The sequence below is a fragment of the Apium graveolens genome, chromosome 4 (assembly GCF_009905375.1).
Source record: "Apium graveolens cultivar Ventura chromosome 4, ASM990537v1, whole genome shotgun sequence".
Classification (NCBI taxonomy): domain Eukaryota; kingdom Viridiplantae; phylum Streptophyta; class Magnoliopsida; order Apiales; family Apiaceae; genus Apium; species Apium graveolens.
Window position 1 is genome coordinate 238132627 of NC_133650.1, and position 26166 is coordinate 238158792.

At 33.5% G+C, this 26166-nt stretch overlaps 1 protein-coding gene across 3 annotated transcripts; it reads right to left on the reverse strand.

Annotated features, from left to right (window-relative positions):
- Nucleotides 1–269: 269 nt before the first annotated feature.
- LOC141720713 (cleavage stimulating factor 64) lies at nucleotides 270–11772 on the reverse strand. 3 transcript variants are annotated; one of them, XR_012574502.1, is made up of 12 exons: nucleotides 11640–11772; nucleotides 10991–11252; nucleotides 10751–10829; nucleotides 9566–9740; nucleotides 7735–7771; nucleotides 7355–7599; nucleotides 7202–7279; nucleotides 6324–6359; nucleotides 5761–6231; nucleotides 3782–4102; nucleotides 640–884; nucleotides 270–553 (listed from the first exon to the last, which is right to left on the reverse strand). XR_012574502.1 is itself a non-coding variant. In XM_074523305.1 (11 exons), exons 2-11 carry the CDS (start codon nucleotides 11019–11021, stop codon nucleotides 756–758), a joined length of 1599 nt encoding a protein of 532 aa, XP_074379406.1. In that variant the 5' UTR covers nucleotides 11022–11252; nucleotides 11640–11772; the 3' UTR covers nucleotides 270–755. The 3 variants fall into 3 exon arrangements, 2 of the variants coding, with proteins under 2 accessions (XP_074379406.1, XP_074379405.1); XM_074523305.1 differs by having other exon boundaries at nucleotides 270–884; nucleotides 3782–4099; XM_074523304.1 differs by having other exon boundaries at nucleotides 270–884.
- Between the last annotated feature and the right edge of the window lie 14394 nt (nucleotides 11773–26166).

Consider the following 26166-nt stretch of genomic DNA (forward strand, 5'->3'; position numbering starts at 1 on the left):
CCGGCAACTATTAAGATTATAGTTGACATACTCCCTGCGTCACATTTTAAATGCCCTGCCCTCTTTGAAAAAGTACGGCATATTAAGAAAAAAAGCTAGTTGGCCAAGATTTTCTATCAAATACTCATATTTAATGCCTTAGAAATGAAAATGAAATGGAAATAAATTCTCCAGGCAAAGTGAACAATGATTATTTCCAATCCTAGCCACAATTTGGCAATACAGTAAACTTGCAGCAAGTATAGGTGGTACTGAATTGATCTTAGAAAGATGAAAGAAGTCTGAAGCTTTATTCCAGCACAACCTTAAATTTCAGGCAAATGAATTAAAAAGTAAAGAGACAATCACGCGCTATTAGGAGACAATTACATTGAAATCATTGGTCAAAATTGAGGCGCCTATACATTGCTCATAAATATCATGGTATACAGTTGTAAGAAATCAACCTAGTATTCTTCTGAGTGTTTTTACTGTTGACTTTCCCTTTCTCTTTCCCCCTTTTTCTCACAAGGATGTAATGATCAATCGAGCTGATCGTACTTCATAATGTGTACTACAAATCAATGATACAGAACCCCTTAGAATGTTCTGTACCAAGAAATTGCTAGAAAATCCTGCTCAATTTACACAGATACTCACCAACAAGAAGATATGCATCCTCTACCTAAAGGCTGTAGTTATCCTGCCTATCGTCAGAATGTACCGTGAAAATTGACAAGTTTCAGGAACAGTTGATCAGAATTGCTCTAATTTTCTCAGCTAAGCCGCAGCATCTGTTGGAGCTGAATGACTTGTTGCTGTTGATCTGGTGGCAAAGAACTTAGCTGCTCTGGTGTCAGACTTAACACTTGTTGCAGTAAGGCAGACTCCAACTCTGGGGGTAGCTGCAACAGCAAAAGAGACGCAAACCCAATCAGAAGGAATATAACTAGTTCTAGGTGTATTCTAGGCTAAGAAGCCTCACACACAAATATAATTAATTCTCGATGTTGACACAAGCTTCACTAATCTACAATAGTTTAATAAAAGAAATTTACCAACATGCTCAAACCTAAATTATTAATGTTGGATTGGTTTAAAAAGTACTTTAATAACTTTTGCAAGACTTGTTCAAATTTGATCAATTTTATATAGAAAGACCGAGCTGAGTATCCCCGGGTCTAACACTGGTGTTGCTGGTTGCAAAGAATATAGGTGGGAACAGATGCAATTGCAACAAATAAAGTTCAGCAATAATTTGCTTTTTATTTTATCCTTGTGTAGTGTTAAGGGTGAGTTTTCATAATAAGTGTTATCAAATCTTACAACAATTGCCATGTCTCTCAAGATATCGCTCTTGGTACTAATACGTTAGTAGTTTTTAAAATGCCGCGACTCACAAGTGTGACTAAAGCTAAAAAACATTTAACAAGAACTGAAGGCTGGCTCCGCATTGAAACATTAATGCACCTATTTGTACATAATAAAGATGTAAACTAAGATACTTGACAAAAAAAAGATGTAAACTAAGATAAGCATTAAAATAAATACTTTTGTTGGTAATATATCATCTAATAAAATCTTATTGACTAATATACATCTAATCCTAATCGAGCAGAAAAGACAGCTAAACAAATATTACAACTAGTAAAGGTAAGAACAACCAAATCGCATTGTCTTGTTCATCCAAACTAAAATCTAATAGCAACAGTAATAGTAAAGTACATTTTGACATATTTCATAAACAAGGACTTCTAAGAATTATTTTAGCTTATCCTAATATCTCACATACATACATCACATTTATATCTTATGCTTAGTTTCTGAGCATCTCTTTAATTAGTTTTATAAGAATGTTTGAAAGATCAAGTTTGGTTCATGAACTTTAAGGATGCAGAGTGAAGTTTTCAGTATCTATCCCTTTTTCTGGGATGTTCAAAGATCAAGATTCAATAGGCCATGTGATTAGACTAATATTAGGAGGCGAGGTGGCGCAAATATTGATGATTGTGAAGGGAAAATATTATACACGAAGATATTGGCACCGGCAGTGATGCAGAACCAAATATTTAACAACCAAATGAAAACATTTGATTGAGATTTTTAACTTGAAGTGAGTTGTTTCTTGTTCAAATGTGAAGTTAATAAATGTTTTCCACCACAAATTGTTCATAGTTCATACTTGATAGAATCTCCAACTACAGTACTTCAAGACCACTTTAGATTGGGAACTTGGGATTTAGGAAAATATAGTGTATAGTTGTGGTTAGTAAATACCTATATCTACTGTGGTAAAGCCGTAAAGGTAAAGCAATATCTTCTTAAAAGTCCTTAAAAACCAAATGTTAAACCAAAAGAATTTACTCGGTGGTATTTTTGGATAACCAATAAATAAACTTGCATTAAAGTGAGTTCAAAGGTGAAAATTATAGTGGGTGAGAAAATCAAATTGTTGATGGAATCTTCAGCTAGAGTATCCTATTAAACTATGTTAAACGAGAATATAAAATTTCAGGAAGATCCATGTCCAACGATGGTTAGTGCATGACATATTTACCCTATGAACAGTGGTTAGTAAATGCCTATATCTACTGTGGTAAAGCCGTAAGCAATATCTTTTTGAAAGTCCTAGAAACCCCAATTTTAAACCAAAAGACTTAACTCGGTGGTGAATAACCAAAAAACAACTTGCATTGAAGTGAGTTCAAAGGTAAAAATTATAGTTGATGAGCAACTGAAATCGTTGATAGGATCTTCAGCTAGAGTATCTTATTAAACTATGTTAAACGAAACCTTAAAATTTCAGAAAGATCTATGTTTAACGATGGTTAGTACATGACATGTGTACCTCATCTACAATGGTGAGCAGTATCATTTTAAAAGACCTCAAAACCAAATGTCAGAAACTCAGAGAATTCTCTCAGTGGTATTGAGTTTAATGCTTAAGAGGCATGTGTCTATTATACAATCAAAAGAGATATCTTCTTATGGATCCAGAAGAAAAACAATTTAGGATGAGCTTACTGGAGTTAATCTAGTGATAAAAACACTTCTAATTTAGTCATAGCCTCCTTCTCCTCCTTGGCTAAGAATCAATTGTTTACTTGTCTGTCAGTTACTACCGATTACAAGTATGTTAGTACCATATACGACTCTGTATCCATTAGAATTATCACTAATCATGACAAGTAAAAACAAAGCAATAAACTCAGAATGAGTACAGAATTCAAAACATATAATGAAATCATGAAATCTGATCTTCATTCATATATTGCATCAACTACTAAGTGATAACTCATCAGTAAAATAGAGCGTGCTAGTTGTTACTAAAACGGAATGGATAAAAATTAACAATAAATTGTCATGTATACTTCCACATAGCGTTGTCCAAGTCCCTGGTTTCTCTACGACACTATATCAAGCATTAGCTCTATCCTCAAAAGGGGTACCTTTTGTATTAAAAAGTGTTGGACATTTGACTTTTTACCTTTTCAACTATATCTGTCCGAACAAAACAAAAATCCAGATATCATCAAACACAATTCACATAGATTAACTGAAAAGACTCAGCTTGTCCTCCATGCCTTAATCATGTTATCAACATTTAACAAAGGAACAGTAAATTATAAACTCTGCAATGTCCAATTTTCAAGTTAAAGGGGGCCTGGTCCTATACAATCAAAGAGGCTTAAGATCACAATTCCGCAATTATCATTGTGTACAATATAAATAAATATTATTATTGATGGCACTTGCTAAAAAATTTATACTTTTTCCTGAATCGAACAAAACCAGAAGTTACCTGAGAAGTTTGTTTTTCAGAAGTCGAGGCTTCTTCTGTTTTAGGATGGCTCATTCCAGAAACTTGAGATGGCCCAGCTACAGAAGTCGACATATTGACATTTGCAGAAACGGAGGTAGACCTTCCATCATTCATTTTTAAGAGTTTTGAAGGACGGTGGACTGTATCTTGATCATCATAGATCATGGTCGCCTTTTCCGATAACCCTCGAGGTAAATGCTGATAGTTGTCCCTATCCGAATTGTTGTGAAGTTGGGGAGGTCTATCATATTCTGCACTTGTGTAATTTGGATTGCGGCCCACGTTCAAGGAGCTAGACTGCTAACAGAAAGAACATTCATTGAACATAGTTTCAACACCTAAACAGATAATTTCAAGAAACCAAATAATTCTTAAGCAACAAAACTCAAAAGGCCATATTTTCTAGTAGCAATTATTCCAATTTGACGAATCTCTATGTTTACCATAGATATAAAAGCTACACACTATACCCAAAGCGGACATATATACTGTCAAATATGGTTAACAGGATATTCAACCTTAGCAGAAACAACATGACGCATTTTTACATGTCTTTAACAATATACTCTTGCTATTATATCGGATACAGCTTAAAAGCTGATATGAAAACTAAGTTACTATATACAGCTCGTTCAAAAATAAAGAAGAAATCATTGAGATTTTAAATTACAAAGCTTGAATTCATTTTCATAATGACAAGTGACGACTAGCCAAATTGGCTTAGTCAAAAAAATATTCTAAAACATAATTATAATTTGAAAGATAATACTAAAGGTTGCTTCCAGATATATTATAATTTCCGGTGACTGTTGTCCAATGTCTTCTATGTTGCTTCCGAACTACATGACACCTCTGTGCTCGAAAATAATTCTCTTCAACTAAAAGATCTTGACTCCATTTAGTTTAAACAAGAACAAAACCTCACATTACATATATACACATGGGTGAGTAGATGATATATGCTTTAACACTAATTTTGGAATATTAGTAAGAAAGTAAGAGCATTTTGGTCTTGCCTGCTCTTAACAATCAGTTAGTAATTAGCATACATTCGCTAATACATTTGATACCAAAAGCAATTAAAGCTAGAACTACTCTGGAAAAGATGGCCTTTCAAAAATTAGCATATGCCTTTGCTCTTGCCTACTGATCCAAAAGGCAAGCACAGCAAAGAAAAAAGGAAATAGTTATCATGTTTGGATTATGTTTGTGGTGTAAATGTGAGTATAGTTACTGTCAGATGTGGGTGGGAACATCTAATGAGATTCAAGTGAGACAATCAATTAAAGTGGATAAAAAGATGAAGAGAGAGCTTCATTTGTTTCATTTATCAAAATTTAATAGTCGAACGTATTTCATTGATGATAAACTAAATCTGACTTCAATAACAAGAGAACATCAGAATTAGAACATGAGTAATCCTTAACCAGTTATACTCTAAATACGAGACTGAAGCTTCAAACGTAAAATACCAAATCAGGCACATAAGAAGTGTGCATTATAGTTAAACATGAACTGCAGGTTTCAGGCAATGGTTTCTAAACAATGGAGTGACATTGAGTTAGGTAATAGATGTACATGAAGTCGAGAATTCACAAGTAACGCAATACTTATGGTTCAGTAGTAAAAGTAGCACTGATAGTCAATTTATAATTTGTAAAGCAAGAACGTAATTTGACATGTAAACTCTGGGTGACATATCCCACCCAGGCCTGATATAAATCAACAATGAAGCACTGGCAGAGAATTTTTTTTTGAGGCGAAAGTAGCAAAATAGTAATAATATGGTCGGAGAGCGTTTTAAAAAGATAAATAACAAAGATGCTCCTTATTCTGCACACTGATATGAAACTGATTTTCGTTTAATTTTTGATCCAACAGATGTAACTACCAAAAATTGACAATCGGAGGGTCTAATATACAACCATTGATCTAAAAAGTAATAACGGTGGACATACCAAAAATGGCTCACGGGGTCCTTGAGGAAGTACCAACTGATTATTATTCCCCAATTTTGCAGGCGCAGCCTGGCTTGGATGTTGAAACAAATAAGGTTGCGCTTGCTGTTTTGCATAAGGGGAAGGTGCCACCTGTATCTGTGGCCTTACAGACATCTTCATTACATTCTGGGAGTTAACTGGTATAACTGTTGATGCTCCAGGTAACACTGGTGCGGGACCTTGTTGCTGATAATTGCTCTGGCTTGAGATTGGAAGCTGAACTCGAGGCTGTGTTGAGGGGAGAGTATAATTTATTTGAACCAGTGGATTTGGAAGTCCAGCAGGGACTGCACCTTCTTGTGACTTGAGCATCAAATCAGAATGCAGGTTATTCTGTACAAGAGGAGGGAAGCTAGGAAGAGTTTGGACTCCTGACTGCTGACTTTGTCCAGATGAAAAAGAAGCTTGACGAATATTTGGCATTTGCAACTATATAAATGTAAAAACATTGTCAATTTCTAAAAATATTTCATCAACTCGGCTATAAAATATATGAAGATACACAATTAAAGGCAACAAACCATTTGTGGGGTTACAACTCCTAGCATCAACTGCGCCTGCAAGAAGAAACTCATCTTTTTAAAATATAGTGCTGCTACATATTGTCACAATATTCAAATACAGATATTATAGGCACAAACAGAAATATTTTTTCCCTGTGCAACTAAAAGTTGAGGGTTTAAAGATCCCAATGGAGCTATAAGACTTGAAGAATGCACAGAAACTTGTGGGGTTTCGTCTTATCTTCTTTTGTAGGATAAATTATAGATCATAGGCTCATAGCTTACTGAATCCAAGTGTTTTGATCAGTACTACATTTAGAGTTTATATTTTAATAGACTTTCATGGGAAGTTACATTTCCTAGGTAGTTAATTCCTTAATTAAATTCCTAGGAACTAGTAAGTACAAAGTCTTGATTGGTTGATATGCAAGATATAATTCATGGAAAGTGTAAGTTACCAAGGGAAAGGTAGGTAAGCAACTTTCAATATTATGTAGGAACCCACGCTTTCAAGGCATTTTTATTTCCCATGCAAATGTCAACCAAAAAATTTAAATTATCCCTACTTCCTAAGAAGTTCAAGTTCCTGGGAATTAGAATGGCTACCAAACGACCGCCTACTGTTTTAGCTGAAGGAAAGAGTTTATTGATGTTTAATGGAGTTCAAGAGAGCTTTATTCGAGCCATAATTTTATTTCCCAAAAACTGTCCAGGGCTGCAAAGCGCACAGGATTTAGAGTTGCTGGACCAAAGTGCACAATTTAAAACTCTAAATTTACTGCACCAAAGTGCACAATTTAAAACTCTAAACTTATTCGACCAAAGGTGTGCTAATGTCAATTTTGTAATTGTGAATTTTAGGAGACGCGAATTCACTATAAATGTTTAAAGATCACCTGGAAGATTGCTTTAGGCAACAATGGGGTTACAAGTAGTAGTTGACGTGCTTGTTCCTTGTTTTCTGTAGCTAGTACCTGTCATCAAGGAATGAAGCATATTCTGAATACAAATTACCTCCGGATCATTTGAGCTTTACTTGAAACACGAACCTTCAGCTCGGATATGATGTCAATTAGCTGGTTTCTTGACATTTTGGACAGGTGCATGGTCAAAGGATCACTACCAAATCCTGGCTGATTTTCCAATCCGGTTTGAGTCTGCTTGGTTGCAATCTGAGCTCCACCAAGGGCTCCAGCCATGACGTTTGCAGCAGCAATAGCTACTGGAAGACCAATTGGCTGGTGGAGACCAGAACCTGGCCGCGGTGCTTGGGCCCCAACTTGCTTTTGAGTATCTGTGGTGAAGCAATATATAAGTATAAACAACTATTTGCGTGTATCAAGTGTTCCGCACAAATGAGCTAAGCGAAGTTCCTTGAGGAGAGTAAGGAATAACTAAACATCTAAAAGAAGATTAAGAATAAACCGACCGCCTATATTTGTATTCATTCCAGGTCCACCATGACCCTGCAAAACAACAATCATCCAGCTACTGACATCAACTCAAATAAAGACATTTCATAGATAAAAGTGACTTTGCACAGGAGATCAAAACAAATAGCATAACATGTAAGTGCAAGCACCTCGACATTTTGGTACAACAACGGATAGATTAGTTTTAGATGTAATTGTTAATCAAACAAATACAAATTAATAAGTGAAAGTAGAAAAGCTTCGAGGCAGGTGATATTGTGGCCAATAAATGCTGACACACTCGAGTAAGAAATGTCCAACTACTTAACATTTTAGAATAATGTTAAACAAAGAATAAAGATTTACTGATTGAGTTTATAGCCAGAACAGTTCAGGTTGCAGATAAAAAATAACACAAATTATATCCATTACAGATTTAAGGTAATTGTATTCATTTAGATCCTGCAAAGTGTTGATCCGAATGCTTGGGTAATTTTAGATTGTTGTTTACCAAAAAAAATATGTAAATCATGCAAAACTTGCAACAAGTCATCAGCAGATTTATGTAGGTTCTTGTGGGTTCAACTGACCTACACATATATCTAGTTTTCACATAAAATGGATGTCGGGCATGAAGGATATAGTTGCTTTGGAAAGTTTCTCAAAAGTTCCCATGCATATAATTATACAGACACATGATTCCCTCTGTCAGAAAAAGAATGGCCTGGCTAGAATTCTTGGTCAAATTGACTGAAATCTGACTTAAATAACAAATATTCTTTTACATATTTACAATCGTGAAGTTGGATTTTGCAGTGATTACTTAAAGCTTCTTGGGTAGAAAATCTCAAATTAAAACCAACAATTATTTTTTGACAAAAAAAGGTTAATTTCAAAAGAAAACATCGTCCCTGTGTGTGCGCGCCCGCGCATGTCCACTGTTCGTGTGCATGTGTGGGATCAGGGTAGGGGGCAACATGGACATGGAAAGCAAGGCCTAACACTGAAGTTGCATAATTTATTAAAAAGAATCATGTTTGAGGTCTAAATTTGTCTCACCCTCAATACATTTTTCTTACCATAATTATCCGAGTAAATTGACAAATTTTTATATTGACAATTTAAGACCCTTTGTAACCTAATCACTCTATCTTTGATTTTTCTACAAAAAAGAGTAGGTTTTTGTCGTCTTTTATAGTATTCTTTAAATGTTTAACTTAGCATGACATCGTTATGGTAACTGTAAAAACATTGTATACATTTAGTAATTGATAGTAGAAAGAACTGTAGCAAACTGATTGTATTTCCTAGAAATTATACAAAGGTATTTTCGCCAAAACATTTTTTCCCCAAAAGTTAAATTAAAAATGAGATGTATAGCTGGAAGCACATTTGAACAGTTGAAAGCTCGTCAATTTATTTAAATTGTTATCATCTTGGAAAAATATCTTCCTATATAACAATCAGTGATAAACTCTTCATGTCCATGTCAAAGTAGTGAATGTACTTTGGAGTGTTGCTTAAGTTGTGCCTTGTGGATCATACTAATCGGTTATCCAATAAGGCTTGGAGTCGCAATATACTTACTAGCATCATGTGTGCTCTTAAATCAGATACTCTAGCTATTTCAGGACATATTTATGAAACTATATTGTACTTTTGACGATTAAAATGAACATCTTTTATTAATTTTTCAAATCAAAATCTACATTTAGTCTAAAGAAGTAAGATAGCAATTTAAATGCAATAAGTAAGAAAATAGAGAATTTTATGTTCGAAAGAATTTAGAACAAGACGTTGACCATTACGAGCCAGAGAAACGGCTTTCTAAGACATAGAATTGTGTACCTGCTCTCGGCTTTTATCCATATTCTTATCGTTTTCAGCAAAATCAACTCGTAATTGCCTGCCATTGATCTCATAACTCTGAAGATTTCGGCGGGCACTTAAAGCTGTCTCTTCATCCTTGTATTCACAGAAGCCATAACCTTTTGGCTTCCCAGTTTCTCTATCAATAACTAATCTGAGAGAGTAAAAGAAAGTTTAGACTTCTGCTAAAGATATAATTTAGATCGTAGCCAAAATTAATTATGAATAATCAAAAGTTTTTCTTCCGAAGGAAATGGCAATGTAAGAAGAAGTGTCCATGAAACAGCTAATCACCACCCAGAGCTACAATGCGCCATCACTGACTAGATTGCAAATATTCTTTTAGCCATTCAGCTAAATCTACTACTAATTAAACTTACCTATGCATTATGTCGTTGTACCTTATCAGACAAAAAAATAGTCTATGTGTAATTAATATATACAATATAAAACATTTTAAGCACTCGTGATTGACGATTGCAGCTTCCTTATGATAAGCTAGAAGCTTATCATTGGTCTAAGAAAGATGGAGCTTACAATATTCTTATAACAGTAAACAAGGTCTATATTAAGTAAGAGATAATAAGGGTTTTCCGCTGTGCAGTAACAAATATAAAACAACCTTCATTTGTCAAAAAAACATGCCATGGAGATTTTGAAACAGTTCAAAGAGATAAGTGATTCTAGAATCTTAGAAACTATATTTAAAAGCTTTGAGATATGTCTTAAAAGATAGATCATTAGATTATAGCACATCTGATAAACAATTTTGGCTTCTTGTCGTATCGCACAACTTTGTGCAAGAAATTGGCATCTCAAGGCTGCAAGGGTTTCTCAAGAACGTGATAATAGCATAGATAGACACAGCAAGTCATGCCTCATTTTCACTACTATAACTAATTAAGTACTTAGCGCGGGTTTCTCCCCACCTTAAGCGAGGGTTCTTAATATATTTGACTGAGGTCAAATAAGGACCTCTTTTTTTATTTAAATGATGGTATTCTATTCTCAAACATTATATTCAATTATATCTAAATGAAAAAATTTAATTTCTACAACAGGAAGCAGGTCTGAAGACTCTCTTCGTCAAACTAGTCTGTATCAAAGTTAACTGGATCAAAAAAAAACATGCAAATATAGTCTCCTATTTGATTAAAAACCGACCTGAATGAAACAACAGGACCAACCTCCTCACATATACGAATAAGTTGTTCTTCAGTAGCATCATACGGTATATTCCCAACTGTCAAAAAATAAAATTCTGAACTGAGGCTTCAGAAATTGTAAATTTTGGATAAGATTTGAACAAATTACCAAGATGCTCTGTAGCCATTTTCATAATAAACTTGTAAATATAAATATTATAAAGTAATAATCGCTCAGAAATTAGATGGAAACAAGTACCGAATACACATCGATGCTGCGAAGTAGCCATTTATCAACAGATAAAGAAGAATACTTCTCTATCTCCTTTTCCGTTATCACTGATTTTCACACAATCCTTCTTCCTTAATAAAAGATGAAGAAGAAGTATCTGAAAATCAAAGTCACTCCGTCTTTATCTTCTCCTTCGTTACCACTGATCTCCACACAATTCTTCTTCTTTCCGCATTCAAATTGTAAGTAGGCAGCCTGTTGTCGACAACTATCTACCACAATATCAATGCTGAAAAAAATAAAAACTTGCCACGTTTAATATTACATAACATCAGATCCTACCACGTAGTGTATTACACAGTAGCTATACCCTTAAAAAAAATCGTAACTAAACTTTAAAATATGTAAAACATACAGTAATACATGTTTTTAATCTAATATTTACTACAATTTATGCTCAGTTGTACAAAGATTTATAGTTTCAACTACACTATACACACATATACGCATACATACATAAAAATATTAAAACTTGCAAGTGTTTATTACATCTAGCAAGTACTGTACAATTGTGTGTGTATTAATGTTGTATGAAAAATTGAAACCCTAAATTAGAGAAAGTAAACAATTTTAACATATAATTAAGAATTTAAGAATAAAGAGGGAAAAGAGAGACCTTTGAACCGCCGGAAAATCAAGAAGATAAAATCGCCGGAAAAGACAATCGCCGGAGCAGTTAGAATTAGGACAAATGATTGAGGGAGGGGTTGTAATGGTTAGTTGATGTTACTAGTTTGGTTTGAGTTCGGTTCTATTGTTAATAACTTCCAATCACATAAATATTTATTTATTTAATTTAGTTCGGCTTATTTTTAAATAAACTAGTTATATAGTCCAAGCACGGAATACAAAATTAATATCAAACAAATATTAGATTAGTTTTAACTTTTAACCTGTAATGTATTACAGATCTATAATATTAACTAAAATATATAAATCTATAGAGTAAAGTTCTACGGAGTCCACCTTTAATTGGAGTGCTCGGAGTGCATATATGTTCTGCAAGTAAAATATAGCTTAAAATATTGCAAAACATATTATTTTTCGACAAACATCACTATTCTATCAAAAATCTTGTAGATTGCATACATTTTACAAGCAGAACATTGCAAAAATATATATTCTACAAAACATGTTTAGTTTGCAGAACATAAATATTCATGTTGCAGAACATATTGCAGAACATACATATTGTACCGTAAATATATGAGATTTGCATGATTTTGTTGAAGTTATGCTATTTGTGTAACATGTTTTGCAAAATAACACGTTTTATAATATATTTTATTTGCAGAACGTAGATGGACTCCGAGGACTCCGATAAAAAGGTGGACTCCATAGAACTCAGCCCTAAATCTTATAATAATAAATGTAAATTAAATATTTATGACCATAAAATGTAAGTAAACCCATTTAATTTTAAAAAAAAATTAACTTGTATAATTGTAAAATAATAGGTTAATAGTAAATTTGAACACAGAATTTTCGTTCATATACAATACTAATTTAAATTTTACTTTCACATTTATTGTCAAATTTGGGAGATGAATATTTTAAATAGCAAATATTTTTTTGTTTAAAAATATGTATAATAATAAAATAAAGTATCCACGTATTGTTAAGACTTATATTTATGTTTTAGTATTATACCCTTATAACAATATTGCTTAAGTTTGAATTAAAATATCAGTACAAAATGTTAGTTCTTTGAAAAAAAAAATTTTATTTTTATTTTATAGTTTATGATAACATGTATTACCATTAAAAGAGACTACATCAATGTCAATTTGATAAATTGACATTGTATAAATTAAAAATTAGGTTTTTTTTAAAGAAAATGCAGAATTTTTATATTTGTTGATGATATTCGACTTCTTATTTCATTTAATAAGTATATTTTATTTAGACTAAAGATTGTGAAATTCATCTCAAAATGATTTTCTAAGATCAGAATAAAATATAGTGCAAAAAAGATACTTCATTAATAGTGCAAATAAATATACTTCATTTATTTTAAGGTTGCAATACATTTCTCCCTTTTAATTGTTAAGTAATTACAAAATTTAGAAAAAAAAATATTTATCACACAAAAACTTATAAAAAAAATTAAGAAAAAACAACTTTTTTCTAAAATTATAAAGTGAGAACTTAATTTTTAAGATTTGAAAGAATAAGTTAAATGCTTCCAATTAAATCTTATTTTGTTAACTTAAATGTTAAAATGCAATCAAATATTAATTGATCGTATACAACAATTTTAATAAAATATTAATATTTGAGAAAATGATTTTTCAAATTAAATTCAAAAAAATTGTGTAAATTCATTGGAATTTTGTACATCAAGTTAAATGTTATTTTTGTAATGATAGAATTAACAAATTACAAAAGTAGTTTGTATTGAAAATCAACTTCACTTTAGATAATTAACTTTGGATACTTAAGCTCTTAATATATTTCACAGCACTAAAAATATAAACATGTAAGATATTCCAACATGACTAATGATTAAAATTATTTTTTTACAATTTCAATAAGTTAAAAAATAAATCTTAAAGTAGAGCAAATTTAAAGCTGCTAGTACAAATAAGAATACATTTTATTCATTCATATTTATTGTGTGGATAAGTTGAATAAAAAATCAATTTCCACATTAAATTCTGGACTCTAAATTTATGCTTAAAATCAAAGAAATCAAAAAACAAAAGGGTATAAAAAATGTTTTCATTCTGTATGTGAATTCCAGTTTAATTCCGTATGTATATATTTGTATGTTATTGTGTGTGTGAGTTTGTGTGTGTGTTTGTGTTTGTGTGTGTGTCCGTCTCTGTGGGTGAGTTGGGTGTGACTGTGGTTTTCTGATCATTTTTCGGCCGCCCTGTGTTCTCGGTTGCTTTGTTGCGGTCCTGTTGTAGTGCGTTGCGCGCGTGTAGCTTTGTTCTGTTGGTTGTGTATTGGTTCAGTAATCTGAATTAATTCATATTATTTTATTAATTGTAGGGACTTATGACTACGATTCGTGATATAAATAATTTTGTGCGATTAATTTTAATCGAACTATGAAAATTTGTATTTTATTCCGTGTTTCATAAACACGAGAATCTCATAATCGTTTGTTCATTTTAAAATCTTAAGTCATTACAGATTTTATCTTGTTTAGAAAGTATGGCATGGGTGTCGTATCTAATACATACATCATTAATCTAATTAAGCATGCATCTTTATAAACTACTCTACACATACATTCATCATATGCTCATATATATGTAAAGTGCAATAAATAAACGTGGTTGGCTATGGCTTTATCCTATGTGATCTTCATCAAGCTAATGACAAAAATTTAGGTCAATCTAAGGTAAGAAATAAATATAGGCTAAATATTACATGTCTTATTTCTTGTATTGCTTCCTTGGATGGCCTCCATGTGAGATTACCATTCCTTGATGTTCAAATCTTCATGTCTTCATGTACATTACACGAATGAAAAATAAAAACTAATCTAATGTACTTACAATAAGAACTCGAGTTACATTCGAGATTTAATAATTACAAGATCAAACGACATGCAAGCCGTATTTAAAAAACCAAAATCATTAACCTAAGGTCATAAGCCGTAACCATCCACCATGCTCAATTAACACATAAGAACATGTTAAAATATATAATATGATCTTAACATATCATACCCATCTTGATCTAATCATAAAAACCAAATATAGCAAAAATCAGAAAATCAGAAAATTCGAAATTAAATCTAATAACATTAAATCGCATATTACAGGGTCTAAACGACGTCAAACGCCTTCAGACGCTCGATTCCATATGAAATAGCGTATTCGTTTGCCAAAATAGGACACCAGACACATATTTCAGCAAACCCGCTGCATCTGATTCAGAATTGTATCAAATACGATTCATATAATAAGAACAAACACAAAACGTGTATATATTGAAAGGAATATGTCATAAGTCCAATCATGTATGAGGATTTAGGAATAACTTTTGTGTAATCTGTTTTGATTTCATTGATATTAATAAAAGACTTGTTTTGTTTTTATTACGGGTTTTATCTATTTAAGTGTTTAAATAAGATATACCATAGTTTAGAGTAAAGCTTTTTATGGATTATGATGAGATCATAATAGTGAGACCTAAAAAGATGATAACTCTTGTAAGTCATATGTCATAGCCTATTTGTATATTTGAGGATTCAACTCAACTCAAATAAGAATGTAATAAGTAAATAGTGGATCTACCGTCAGAGAGATCTCGCAAAGTAATATCTGTCAAAGGATTCAGAAACAAGGTTCATCTACAGACTTGAGGAGTTAATTCACTGGAAGAAGTTCAAGAAGTTGATCATGCCTCAGTGATATAAATCAAGATCGTGGATTTAATCAAGTGACAGAGATCTCGTCAGGGTATCAATTAATTACAAGGATTTAATCTGAAGAAAATCAAAGTGTCAAAGTCAAGACATGAAGAAATGTCACGGAAGTTCGTCACTCATGAACCAGACAGTACATCGAGTGTCAACGTTGAAGTGGTGGAATTGATTCATAATTGACTGTGATTATCAGAAGATTTTCAGAAGAATGGTTGCTGCTTAAGATTAGTTTTAATTCTCTATTAATTAATTAAGTCATATAATTTAATTAAGAAAATAAATTATATCTGCAAAGATTAATTTATTGATTAATTGAATTAATTGATTAATTAATTCTGAATTAATATTAATAATTTTCAGAATTTTAATTGGATTAAAATCTGCATTAAATCAGCAAGACAATTGAAAATGAACTAGCATGACAATCAGGATTGTCATACCGATTGTCATGCTAGGCCATTTTTAATAGTCTCACCGAAAGTTACACTAGGAGGATGATTGTCTTGCTAGTTCATTCTGATTGTCATGCTAGTTCATTCAGATTGTCTTGCTAGTTCAATCCATTGTCCTACCGAAAGTCTTGCCAGCTATAGGATTGTCATGCCAGTTCAATTCTATTCGGCTGTTGATTAAAAAGAAGCAGAGCAGCAGCAACTCAATAATCCAGAAAAAAATAGAAGCCAAGAACAAACAGAAAGAAAAAGCAGCCGCCTCTGAAATATTCAATTTTTTATCTGCTTAATTCAAGATCAATTTCTAGATTGCAAAGTTAAATCCAATCAACTAGAAATCATTCTCTTGTTCTTGTGTAACAATCTAGCGGATCAAAATCCCTAGAACTTAATCTCAAATCGCGTTTAGCATTTGATTCTAATTATTGCAAAAATAGAAAAAGTTCATGTCGAATTTATTCTAGATTTGTGATAATTGATTTGAGATTAATACCTTGTAATCGATACAGTTATTGTAACACCTTTCAAGTTTAATAATATTTTTATTTAACTTGAATTTTGTTTCACCTTTTTTTATTTCGCATTTATTCGATTATTTGGTACTGTTTGTATTCAACCCCCCCTTCTACAAACACATTGGGACCTAACAATTGATATCAGAGCCTTCTGATTAACGAACAAATCAAGATCCTAGACTTTTGTGATTTTTCAACTCCTTGAATTTTTATTTATTCAAAAATTCATAATGACTTCACATAAAGTTGGAACCGTTAAAATTCCACAATTTGATAAAGAGAATTATATTATGTGGAAGAAGAAGATGCTATTATTTTTACAAGTTGCAAATCCCAAATATTCAAACTTGTTAAAGAAGGGTATAAAAACTCCGATGGTTATTGAACCAGAGGTAATAATAGATGGTGTGGTGACTACTAAAGCTAGAACCTATCCAAAAGAGCCCGAAGATTTTACTCCTGCTGAGAAGGAAGAAGCCTCCTTGGATGTCAGCCTTCAATTAATATTAATTGATTCCCTTGATCCCTTGATGAACAGACATGTGATGAACTGTAAAAATTCTAAACACATGTGGGAAACTATTGAGGTAATTAATGAAGGCACAGAGGAAGTTAGGGAGAACAAGTTGGAAATCCTAACCTCTGAATATGAACATTTCAAATCAAATCCAGGAGAAGGAATTACTGAAGTGTTTGAGAGGTACAATGCGTTGATCAACAACCTGAACATCAATGGAAAGTATTATTCAATCAGGGAGGTCAACAAAAAGTTCCTTTTAACACTGCCAGCTCATCTTGAACATAGAATCACTGCCATTAGAGAAGCTAGAGATCTGAGTGAGATTTCTTTGGACAGGCTCTATGGAGTGTTAAAAACTTATGAGTTGGAGCAGATTCAACAGAAGGAAGTCTACGGGAAGGATAGAATGGTCAGCACATCTAATGCACTTGTAGCTGAAGGTCAACAACAACAACAATCTCAACAGTTAGAAAGAATGGTACAGTTTTCCAAGGGTGAGGAAAATGAGTTAGTAGCAGAATATGATCCTCCTACTACAAATCAATCAAGTGATGATTTTTATTCCTTGGAAGAGCTGGAGCAATTAGAAGATGAATCAATGGCCCAAATTGTCAAGAGATTCTCCCATGTCAGATTCAGGAGGAATCTCAAGCTTAAGTACAAGTCCAAATACAACAAATTCCAGAAAGGTGGATCTTCATCCTCTAACACCAGCATTGGTGGGTACAAAACAGGGATGGTTGATCGGAGCACCATTAGATGCTATAACTGCAATGAGTTGGGACACTTTGCCACGGAATGTAGGAAGCCAAAGCAAGTAAGAAAGAACTCTGAAAGGGCTTATCTGGCAAAGGGAAGAAGCTGGGATGATACTGATAGTGAAGATGAAGAAGAAGGAAATCTTGCTCTTATGGCTATTGATGGAAAAGCTTCATCGTCAAGAATAGAGGTAAAACTTTCTGATGCTGAAATGGTTTATCATCTAAGAGGTAACTTAGAGTGTGCACGTCGTGATAATGAACTGTTAAGTTTACAGATCACAGACCTTGAGAAAGAGGTCAATGAATTAAGACTTGTGCACATTAATCAAGACAAATTAAAAGAACAGGTATCTTTTCTAGAGAATAGAGTTGGCTGTTATAGAAAACTCAAAACTATTCTCAAAGACAAGATCACCGGTCTTGAGACTAAGGTTAGAGCCTACTTCAATTCTTGTTCGAAGGCTAAAGAGTTCTACAGTAAGTAAGCTGTTAATCAAACATCTGGAATAGGTTATGATTACAATGTTGCTATTGGAGAATTAGGCATAAACTCTCCTCCTCATGTCTGTGCTAAAGGGAGGGAAGTACCACATGTGCTTAAGGGTGTTGATGAACCCCTCTATAAAGCATCAATTACTGAACCATTTGATGCGACCTCTTCTGTTATTCAAGAAGAAATACGTGCTGAGAATCATGCTTATGAGAAGATTGTTTCCAAGTCAAGTGAGTCGAAAGTTCCAGTCAAAGTTGTGAAAGCTACTGAGAATAACTCAGACACACATGAGTTGGATAACAATAATGCCATGTCTACCATGCATAAATTACCTGCTGTTAATCACTCTCATAAAGCATGTGGTGTTGCTTATTGTATGTCTTGTGCTTTTAATATGATGTATGCTTATTTTAATGGTAAGCATGTGTCTAATGATAAGACTATTCCTCGTCAGCATGTGAATAACAAGAAGCATGATAGGTCTAAGACTGCTAGTCCTTCTAAGGCTAGAAAGGAGACATTTATGCCTAAGCTTAAACAGAAATTTGTTAAGGCTGTTTACAAGGTCAAATGTTCAGTCATTGAGAATATTGAGATCGTTAAAATTAAAAATGTTGTTTTGCATGACAAAGGACAATTCTACAAGTATGCCGGGCCCAACCAAGTTTGGGTTCCGAAGAAGGTCTAATCCATTTGAAGTGCAGGGCAGTATACAGGTGTAACCGGTAGTGTGGATTCTTGACAGTGGATCATCAAGACATATGACCGGAGATAGAGCCCTGCTATCAAATGAGGATTGAGAAAGCTGGCCCCCTGATTACCTTTGGAGATAACAGCAAAGGTTTATCCGAGGGATATGGCTGTTTGCAAGCTGGGAATGTTATCATTGTAATTTTGTATATTGTGCTAGGTTATTATCAGGAAGCAGTATCCAACATATAGCACCAGTGACGAGACTTGAGAATATTACGACATATCAGGCACCTGCTGCACATTACACTTGGAATTGTACTCTAGTAAGATGTGTACAAGTGTACTCCTGATTGGTGAGTTAAAAGAGGAAGTCAGTGCACCACAGTTCATGGACTTTGCAGCTGCAGATCTATTGGACTATGCAATCTCTTCTTCACAATCTCACTTCAGGTTGGTATGAACTAGTATACTGCTCAAGCAATCGTCAAGGACATGGTATGGCACTCTAACTGCAGTTACAGTTTTATATGAATAAGTAGAGTCGTCATATTTATAACTATCTTATCACTAGGCACAATCATATTGTTTTATATGTGCAGTGGTATATTGTTTATGCAACATAACAGTTAGTATCTAAAGTACTTGACAAGTATCGATCAATGATATGTTGTTAACATTATGTTGCAGATATTTGTAAGCTTTTGATATGAATGAGAATTACTTAGACTTTACCCTAAGTGATCAATATTTTATAAAAAACTCATTCATATTGAAAAACAAAATCAAACTTCTTTCTACATTAGTGATTTCTTATTTCATGTAAAATCATTTGAAATCACTATTGTAAATCATTTTCTCTCTATTACCATATGTTCTGTGTTACAGGTTCAGTCTCCAATGACTTTCTTTCATTGACAGTCATGAGGTTGAAAACCCACAACGTCTATCCCAGACTGTAAAGACAAACACAAAAACAGAACCAACCAACACTCTCTTACCACTAAATGTAGTATGAATGAGCATGAGGGAGATAGTGCCTTAGTGCACCACATAAGGAAGGTTCTGTAGTCAACCCAGTAGCTCTGTCTCCTACATAGATGAGTAGTATTTAAACCGAGACAACTGCTAGCCCCCATACATCTTCTCAAAAAGATGTAATGGCTGAAAAGGCACAAAAACAGTTACTAGATTCATTCTCTCAACAGGATGCGTCTATTGAAATTTGCTTGTCGGCCAAGGTATCCGATGTAGTGTCACCACTTCAAACATAACAATTCTTGATGCACAAGGAGAGGTTACACACACAAAGGATGAGTTGACGGAAACAAGAGTTTCGACCATTTTAAGGTCAGATTCGATTGTTCAAGGTTCGTTAATGGACCAATTGCCTTTATAGGTGTTAGGAGAGGATACTGATCCAAAAGCCATATGTCAGTGGTCAGTGTCTACCTCCCCAGGCTTAAATCCCCTGGATGCATCTGCGGATAGTGGATCTGACATAGGTGCAGATCGGCAACTTGTTGACAATGATTCAGATATTACCTGATGAGTCACAAGGAAATGTCTTCACAGACATTAGAAGGGAACCTTGATCTTTATGCTAAATTCTTTGGATCATTGTTTACCTTCCCAGAATTCAAATCTGGAACCCTCAAAGGGAAACTAGCAACTTATAGATTATGACTCAGATTCATCTGACGAGTTTAACAGGGATGGGGATTTGTGAACTCCCATTGCACCACCTGTGACCTCCTTAAGGATGGCTAAGGTGATTTTCCTTGCAGGTACAGCTGGATTATGGAGCTATGAGAGAAGAGTGATACACTTGTGAGAATGAGTGTAAACACGAGTGGAGAGAAGAGTGAAACACATGTGAGGTACACTAAAACACAATCACACACTCACAGTGAGGAAGAAAGATAAACTACTTGTTATTTCTTTTCCAACCAAGTGAAATATGAGAACTCCTTCAGACGACGGCATACATTCCTTCTTTAAGGGGGAGATAAAAGCTTAAGTAATAGTTTGGAGGATTCCTCAACTAAGGGGCAGAAATAGCAGGGAGGAAGAAAAAGATCCTAAAAATGTACACTACACCACACCATTGTTGTTTGTAACTACGGATCCTATTGTACGGGAGAGGTGGTAAACACAAGGTGATTTCCTAGTAAGGGAAGAAGCTGTTAGGGGAGTACCATTGGTTTTTATCTGCGGATCCTATTGTACGGGAGAGGTGGTAAAACGAAGGTGATCTTCTTTAATCAGTTGATTCTCATAGGGGGAGAAGCAAGAGATATGGGCTTCTCAACAGGAAATGTGGTTGTACAAATGAAGATGGAACTACTTGAAGATATGTTCAGTCTAGAGGAACATCTACTTGGAATCTGGAAAATGTTAAATCTCATCCAGAACTTTTCTGCTATTTACTTTGCATGTATGTTTATATCTTTTTCTTATTTGTTAGTTGAGTTATCCTCTAGGTATTTGTATGTTATTGTCTAACAAACAAATAGGGGGAGATTGTAAGTCATATGTCATAGCCTATTTGTATATTTGAGGATTCAACTCAACTCAAATAAGAATGTAATAAGTAAATAGTGGATCTACCGTCAGAGAGATCTCGCAAAGTAATATCTGTCAAAGGATTCAGAAACAAGGTTCATCTACAGACTTGAGGAGTTAATTCACTGGAAGAAGTTCAAGAAGTTGATCATGCCTCAGTGATATAAATCAAGATCGTGGATTTAATCAAGTGACAGAGATCTCGTCAGGGTATCAATTAATTACAAGGATTTAATCTGAAGAAAATCAAAGTGTCAAAGTCAAGACATGAAGAAATGTCACGGAAGTTAGTCACTCATGAACCAGACAGTACATCGAGTGTCAACGTTGAAGTGGTGGAATTGATTCATAATTGACTGTGATTATCAGAAGATTTTCAGAAGAATGGTTGCTGCTTAAGATTAGTTTTAATTCTCTATTAATTAATTAAGTCATATAATTTAATTAAGAAAATAAATTATATCTGCAAAGATTAATTTATTGATTAATTGAATTAATTGATTAATTAATTCTGAATTAATATTAATGATTTTCAGAATTTTAATTGGATTAAAATCTGCATTAAATCAGCAAGACAATTGAAAATGAACTAGCATGACAATCAGGATTGTCATACCGATTGTCATGCTAGGCCATTTTCAATAGTCTCACCGAAAGTTACACTAGGAGGATGATTGTCTTGCTAGTTCATTCTGATTGTCATGCTAGTTCATTCAGATTGTCTTGCTAGTTCAATCCATTGTCCTACCGAAAGTCTTGCCAGCTATAGGATTGTCATGCCAGTTCAATTCTATTCGGCTGTTGATTAAAAAGAAGCAGAGCAGCAGCAACTCAATAATCCAGAAAAAAATAGAAGCCAAGAACAAACAGAAAGAAAAAGCAGCCGCCTCTGAAACATTCAATTTTTTATCTGCTTAATTCAAGATCAATTTCTAGATTGCAAAGTTAAATCCAATCAACTAGAAATCATTCTCTTGTTCTTGTGTAACAATCTAGCGGATCAAAATCCCTAGAACTTAATCTCAAATCGCGTTTAGCATTTGATTCTAATTATTGTAAAAATAGAAAAAGTTCATGTCGAATTTATTCTAGATTTGTGATAATTGATTTGAGATTAATACCTTGTAATCGATACAGTTATTGTAACACCTTTCAAGTTTAATAATATTTTTATTTAACTTGAATTTTATTTCACCTTTTTTTATTCCGCATTTATTCGATTATTTGGTACTGTTTGTATTCAACCCCCCCCTTCTACAAACACATTGGGACCTAACAACTCTAAACTTAAATAGTTCCTGGTCATAGGATTACTAACTGGTAATTAATAATCCGCAAAGATCGGTACATACTATGTTTGCTTCATTATGAAGGATGTCTGTTCTCATAGACATTTGTGTGGTGACACTATAGCTAGTATGTAGGTGCTTATTATAGAATAAGTTCACACATAGTGATAGTTGTACAAGTATCCTTAGACTTGAGGTCATCATAGTCATCTTGTGTACACTGAACTATGCTTTGGTTTAGTTCTTAGTCAACAGGGATAATTATTAGGGCTTTACTGGGTATAGGAATTTGTACACGAAGATAGTGTATGATCAATATAGGATCTACCCCTTCCAGTGAAGGAAGCGAATGTTCAAGGCTGATCCACTTATGCTAGTTCAGGAATCTCTGGCCAGAGTGAATGAAATTAGAAATGAGTTTCTAATTTGCATAGAACTACGCATAGTAAATGGTAAGCAAGTGATTAAATTAGATAGGCTTGATACGAGATCCATGCCTTATATTTAATCGGGACATTGTAGGGTAGAAGGAGTTTATTGTACGGTAACTATTCACTGAATAGGTTCTTGGTATTCTAAGCAGTGAATTCATATTATCCGGATAGTCGCGATATGCTGAGAAGTATCCCTCACGATGTAGAATAAATGTGATTAATTAATCATATTTAATAAATTAGAGAATTTATATAAATAATGATAAAATAGTTTTATTATTATTTATTTCTAATACCGGCTTAATATTGAACCTACAGGGTCACACCATAAAAAGAGAATGATTTAATGGTGGAGGAATTAATTAATAATGGCTAATAATTATTTATTTGTGAAATAAATAATTAATTGGCAAATTTAATAATTGATTAAATGAGATTTAATTGATTATAAATTAATTAAGAAAAGTTCTTAATATTATTAATTAAGGATTTAATTTTTGGAAATTAAATCAAGAGAGAGAATTATTTCTAAAGTGTTTAGAAAAATGATTAATAATTAAAAGGTATTTTAATTATTAATGAAAATAATAAATGGGATAATAATAATAATATTTATGGAAAAATTTCAGCTGAAAATTTTGCCTATAAATACACTATTATAGACCCTATTTTTATTTGAACCCCAAAAACCCAAAAAGTTTGGAAAACCCAATTCTCTCCACCTCCTTCCTCCTCCTTAACATCGTTTTCTTGGTGGATACCGGTGGAGTGCTTCACACTTGAGGAGCAACTGCTAAGGATCTCTGATCGCTGTCTCCGAATTATTTTAAAGGTTAGATTCGATCCCTCGAATTTTTATTCATGATCTGTATGTTTTTATTTGGATTTTATATGTGTAAAAGTATTTTGCCATGCCCCCGCTGCGATTAAAATCCAACAATGGTATCAGAGCATAGGTTGTATGCATATAGATCTGTGGTAAAAATTTCAGAATTTTATGTGCTTGTATGAATTAATTATGATTTTTACAAGTTATATCATGGATTAATTTTGTCTGATGAGAAATCTTTTCTCAGAATAATTTTGAATGTTGATCTGGGTTCTACAAGTGTTGTAGATCGTCTGGGTATTTTTTTCATAATTTTAGGATGTATAGATGTTTTATTATGAATTTTTGAAGTTCTTGCAATTAAATTCGTAATTATATAAGTAAATATATATATATAGTATATATATATATGTTTATATACATCTGCTGTGTCTGTATTGTCTGTTTGTCTGCTGTGTTAAAGAGAGAACAGGCGGCTGCACGGCGATCGAGGAAAGCTGTCGGCTGCTGCAGAAAGAAAAAAAAAGGGGGGGGTGTCACGCATTCCGGGAATGCGTTACACACCTGTGGCGCATTCACGGAATGTGTTACACCTTTTAATGTCTTAAAAGGGTTGTAACGCATCACCGGAATGCGTTACAGGCATTGTAACGCGTTCCTGTAATGCGTTACAGCCCGACTGTCCATATTAAAATTGATTTTCTGGGAGTTTCGTAACTCCGTTTTGGGCGTGCAATATACCGTTGGATTCGTTTTTCCGAGACAGATCTAATGGAGTGATCAATTTTAGTTTATATAAAAGTTTTGAACTGTTTATATTTCCGGAAGTGTTTTAAAGCTGTTTTTAACTGTTTTAACTGCTTTGAAATGCTTCATGTGATACATAGAGATGTATAATGCTTAGACCTATATGATAGATGATGTAACATGCCTACCTTGATGTTTATTCATGTTTATATATATGATATATGCTTAGTTTATCATGCGATGATAGATTTAGGTGAACTTAAATGAACATAAGGCTTTTGTTAGACAACCTAGTATAGTGAAATTGTTTCATAACCTTAATAACAATATTATAAATACAATCATGAGATTCTTGTGTTTGTAAAACACGTAACTGAATATGAATTTTCAATATGAGAGAAAGGATGATTCTGTCAACAACAGATTTCTATCTGTAAGAAAGGGTTATTAAGTGACGCCTCTTGACAATGCTCCGCCCGATCTGGGAATCATCTGATTATTGATTATTGATTTGAAATATTTAATTTAAAAGGAAGAATCTCTTTATAATATGATTATGATTGTAACGTAATATAATCCCTCTAAAATTAAATAATATCAAGTAGTAGTTGGCCAATGATACAACGGGCTTGTGTCGGTCATAGCCTTCCAACATGATAGAAAGTAGTTCTTATTTTTGAATCATTGTCGGTTCGTGCTACAGCCGAGAGCTTTGATTTCGAAATAAGAAATACTTGTCTATTACATAGAGATGTGTACATTGAATAAGAATCTAAAGGTCGGTACGTGCTACAGTCGTGGGCCTTTGGGGACTGATTCAACTGTACGGAATGTTGGGTTAGACTTGACTTAGAATATTGAGTTTGTCGTGCCACAGCCGAGACTCAATTATTCAAGAGGCTAAAGTTTGATTAGGGAATAACATAAGATGTAATTGACAAGAGTTGTCTGCCTATTGAACATTGCATGGCGGTTCGTGCTACAGCCGGGATTGTGTAATGGAATGTAGGATCCCTATTCCCACTAGCATTATGAATGCTTAATTTTTCACGTAGGGGGTGAATAAATTAGGTAAACTAGTGGGAGCCACTTATGAATAAAGACCCGATTCATATAGTGTTTTTAAAATGAAATCAAATATTTTCTAAGTGTTGTTATGTGTTTATCATTTACAGATTTACTTTGTACGTTATGTCTTTTGCACTATCACTCAGGAGCATACTGGATGCTCACAAATTGACTGGTCCTAATTATGCTGACTGGCTTCGAAACGTGAGAATTGTTCTCAGGATTGAGAAGCTGGAATACGTGATTGACTCACCTAAGCCTACTGAACCTGCTAGTGATGCACATAATGATGAACATGTTGTGTATCGTAAGTGGATAGATGATGCAAATTTTGCTCAATGCATCATGCTAGCTTCCATGAACATTGAGCTACAGAAGCAACATGAGCATATGGAT

Coding starts and splice junctions, on each gene's coding strand:
- LOC141720713 (XM_074523304.1), bottom strand. CDS start 11,021: ATGGCTACTTCGCAGCATCGATGTGTATTCG. Junction 9,741..10,750: donor GGTCCTGTTGTTTCATTCAG/GTCGGTTTTTAA, acceptor TTACTCTCTCAG/ATTAGTTATTGATAGAGAAA. Junction 4,103..5,760: donor GACCCCGTGAGCCATTTTTG/GTATGTCCACCG, acceptor TCTTTCTGTTAG/CAGTCTAGCTCCTTGAACGT.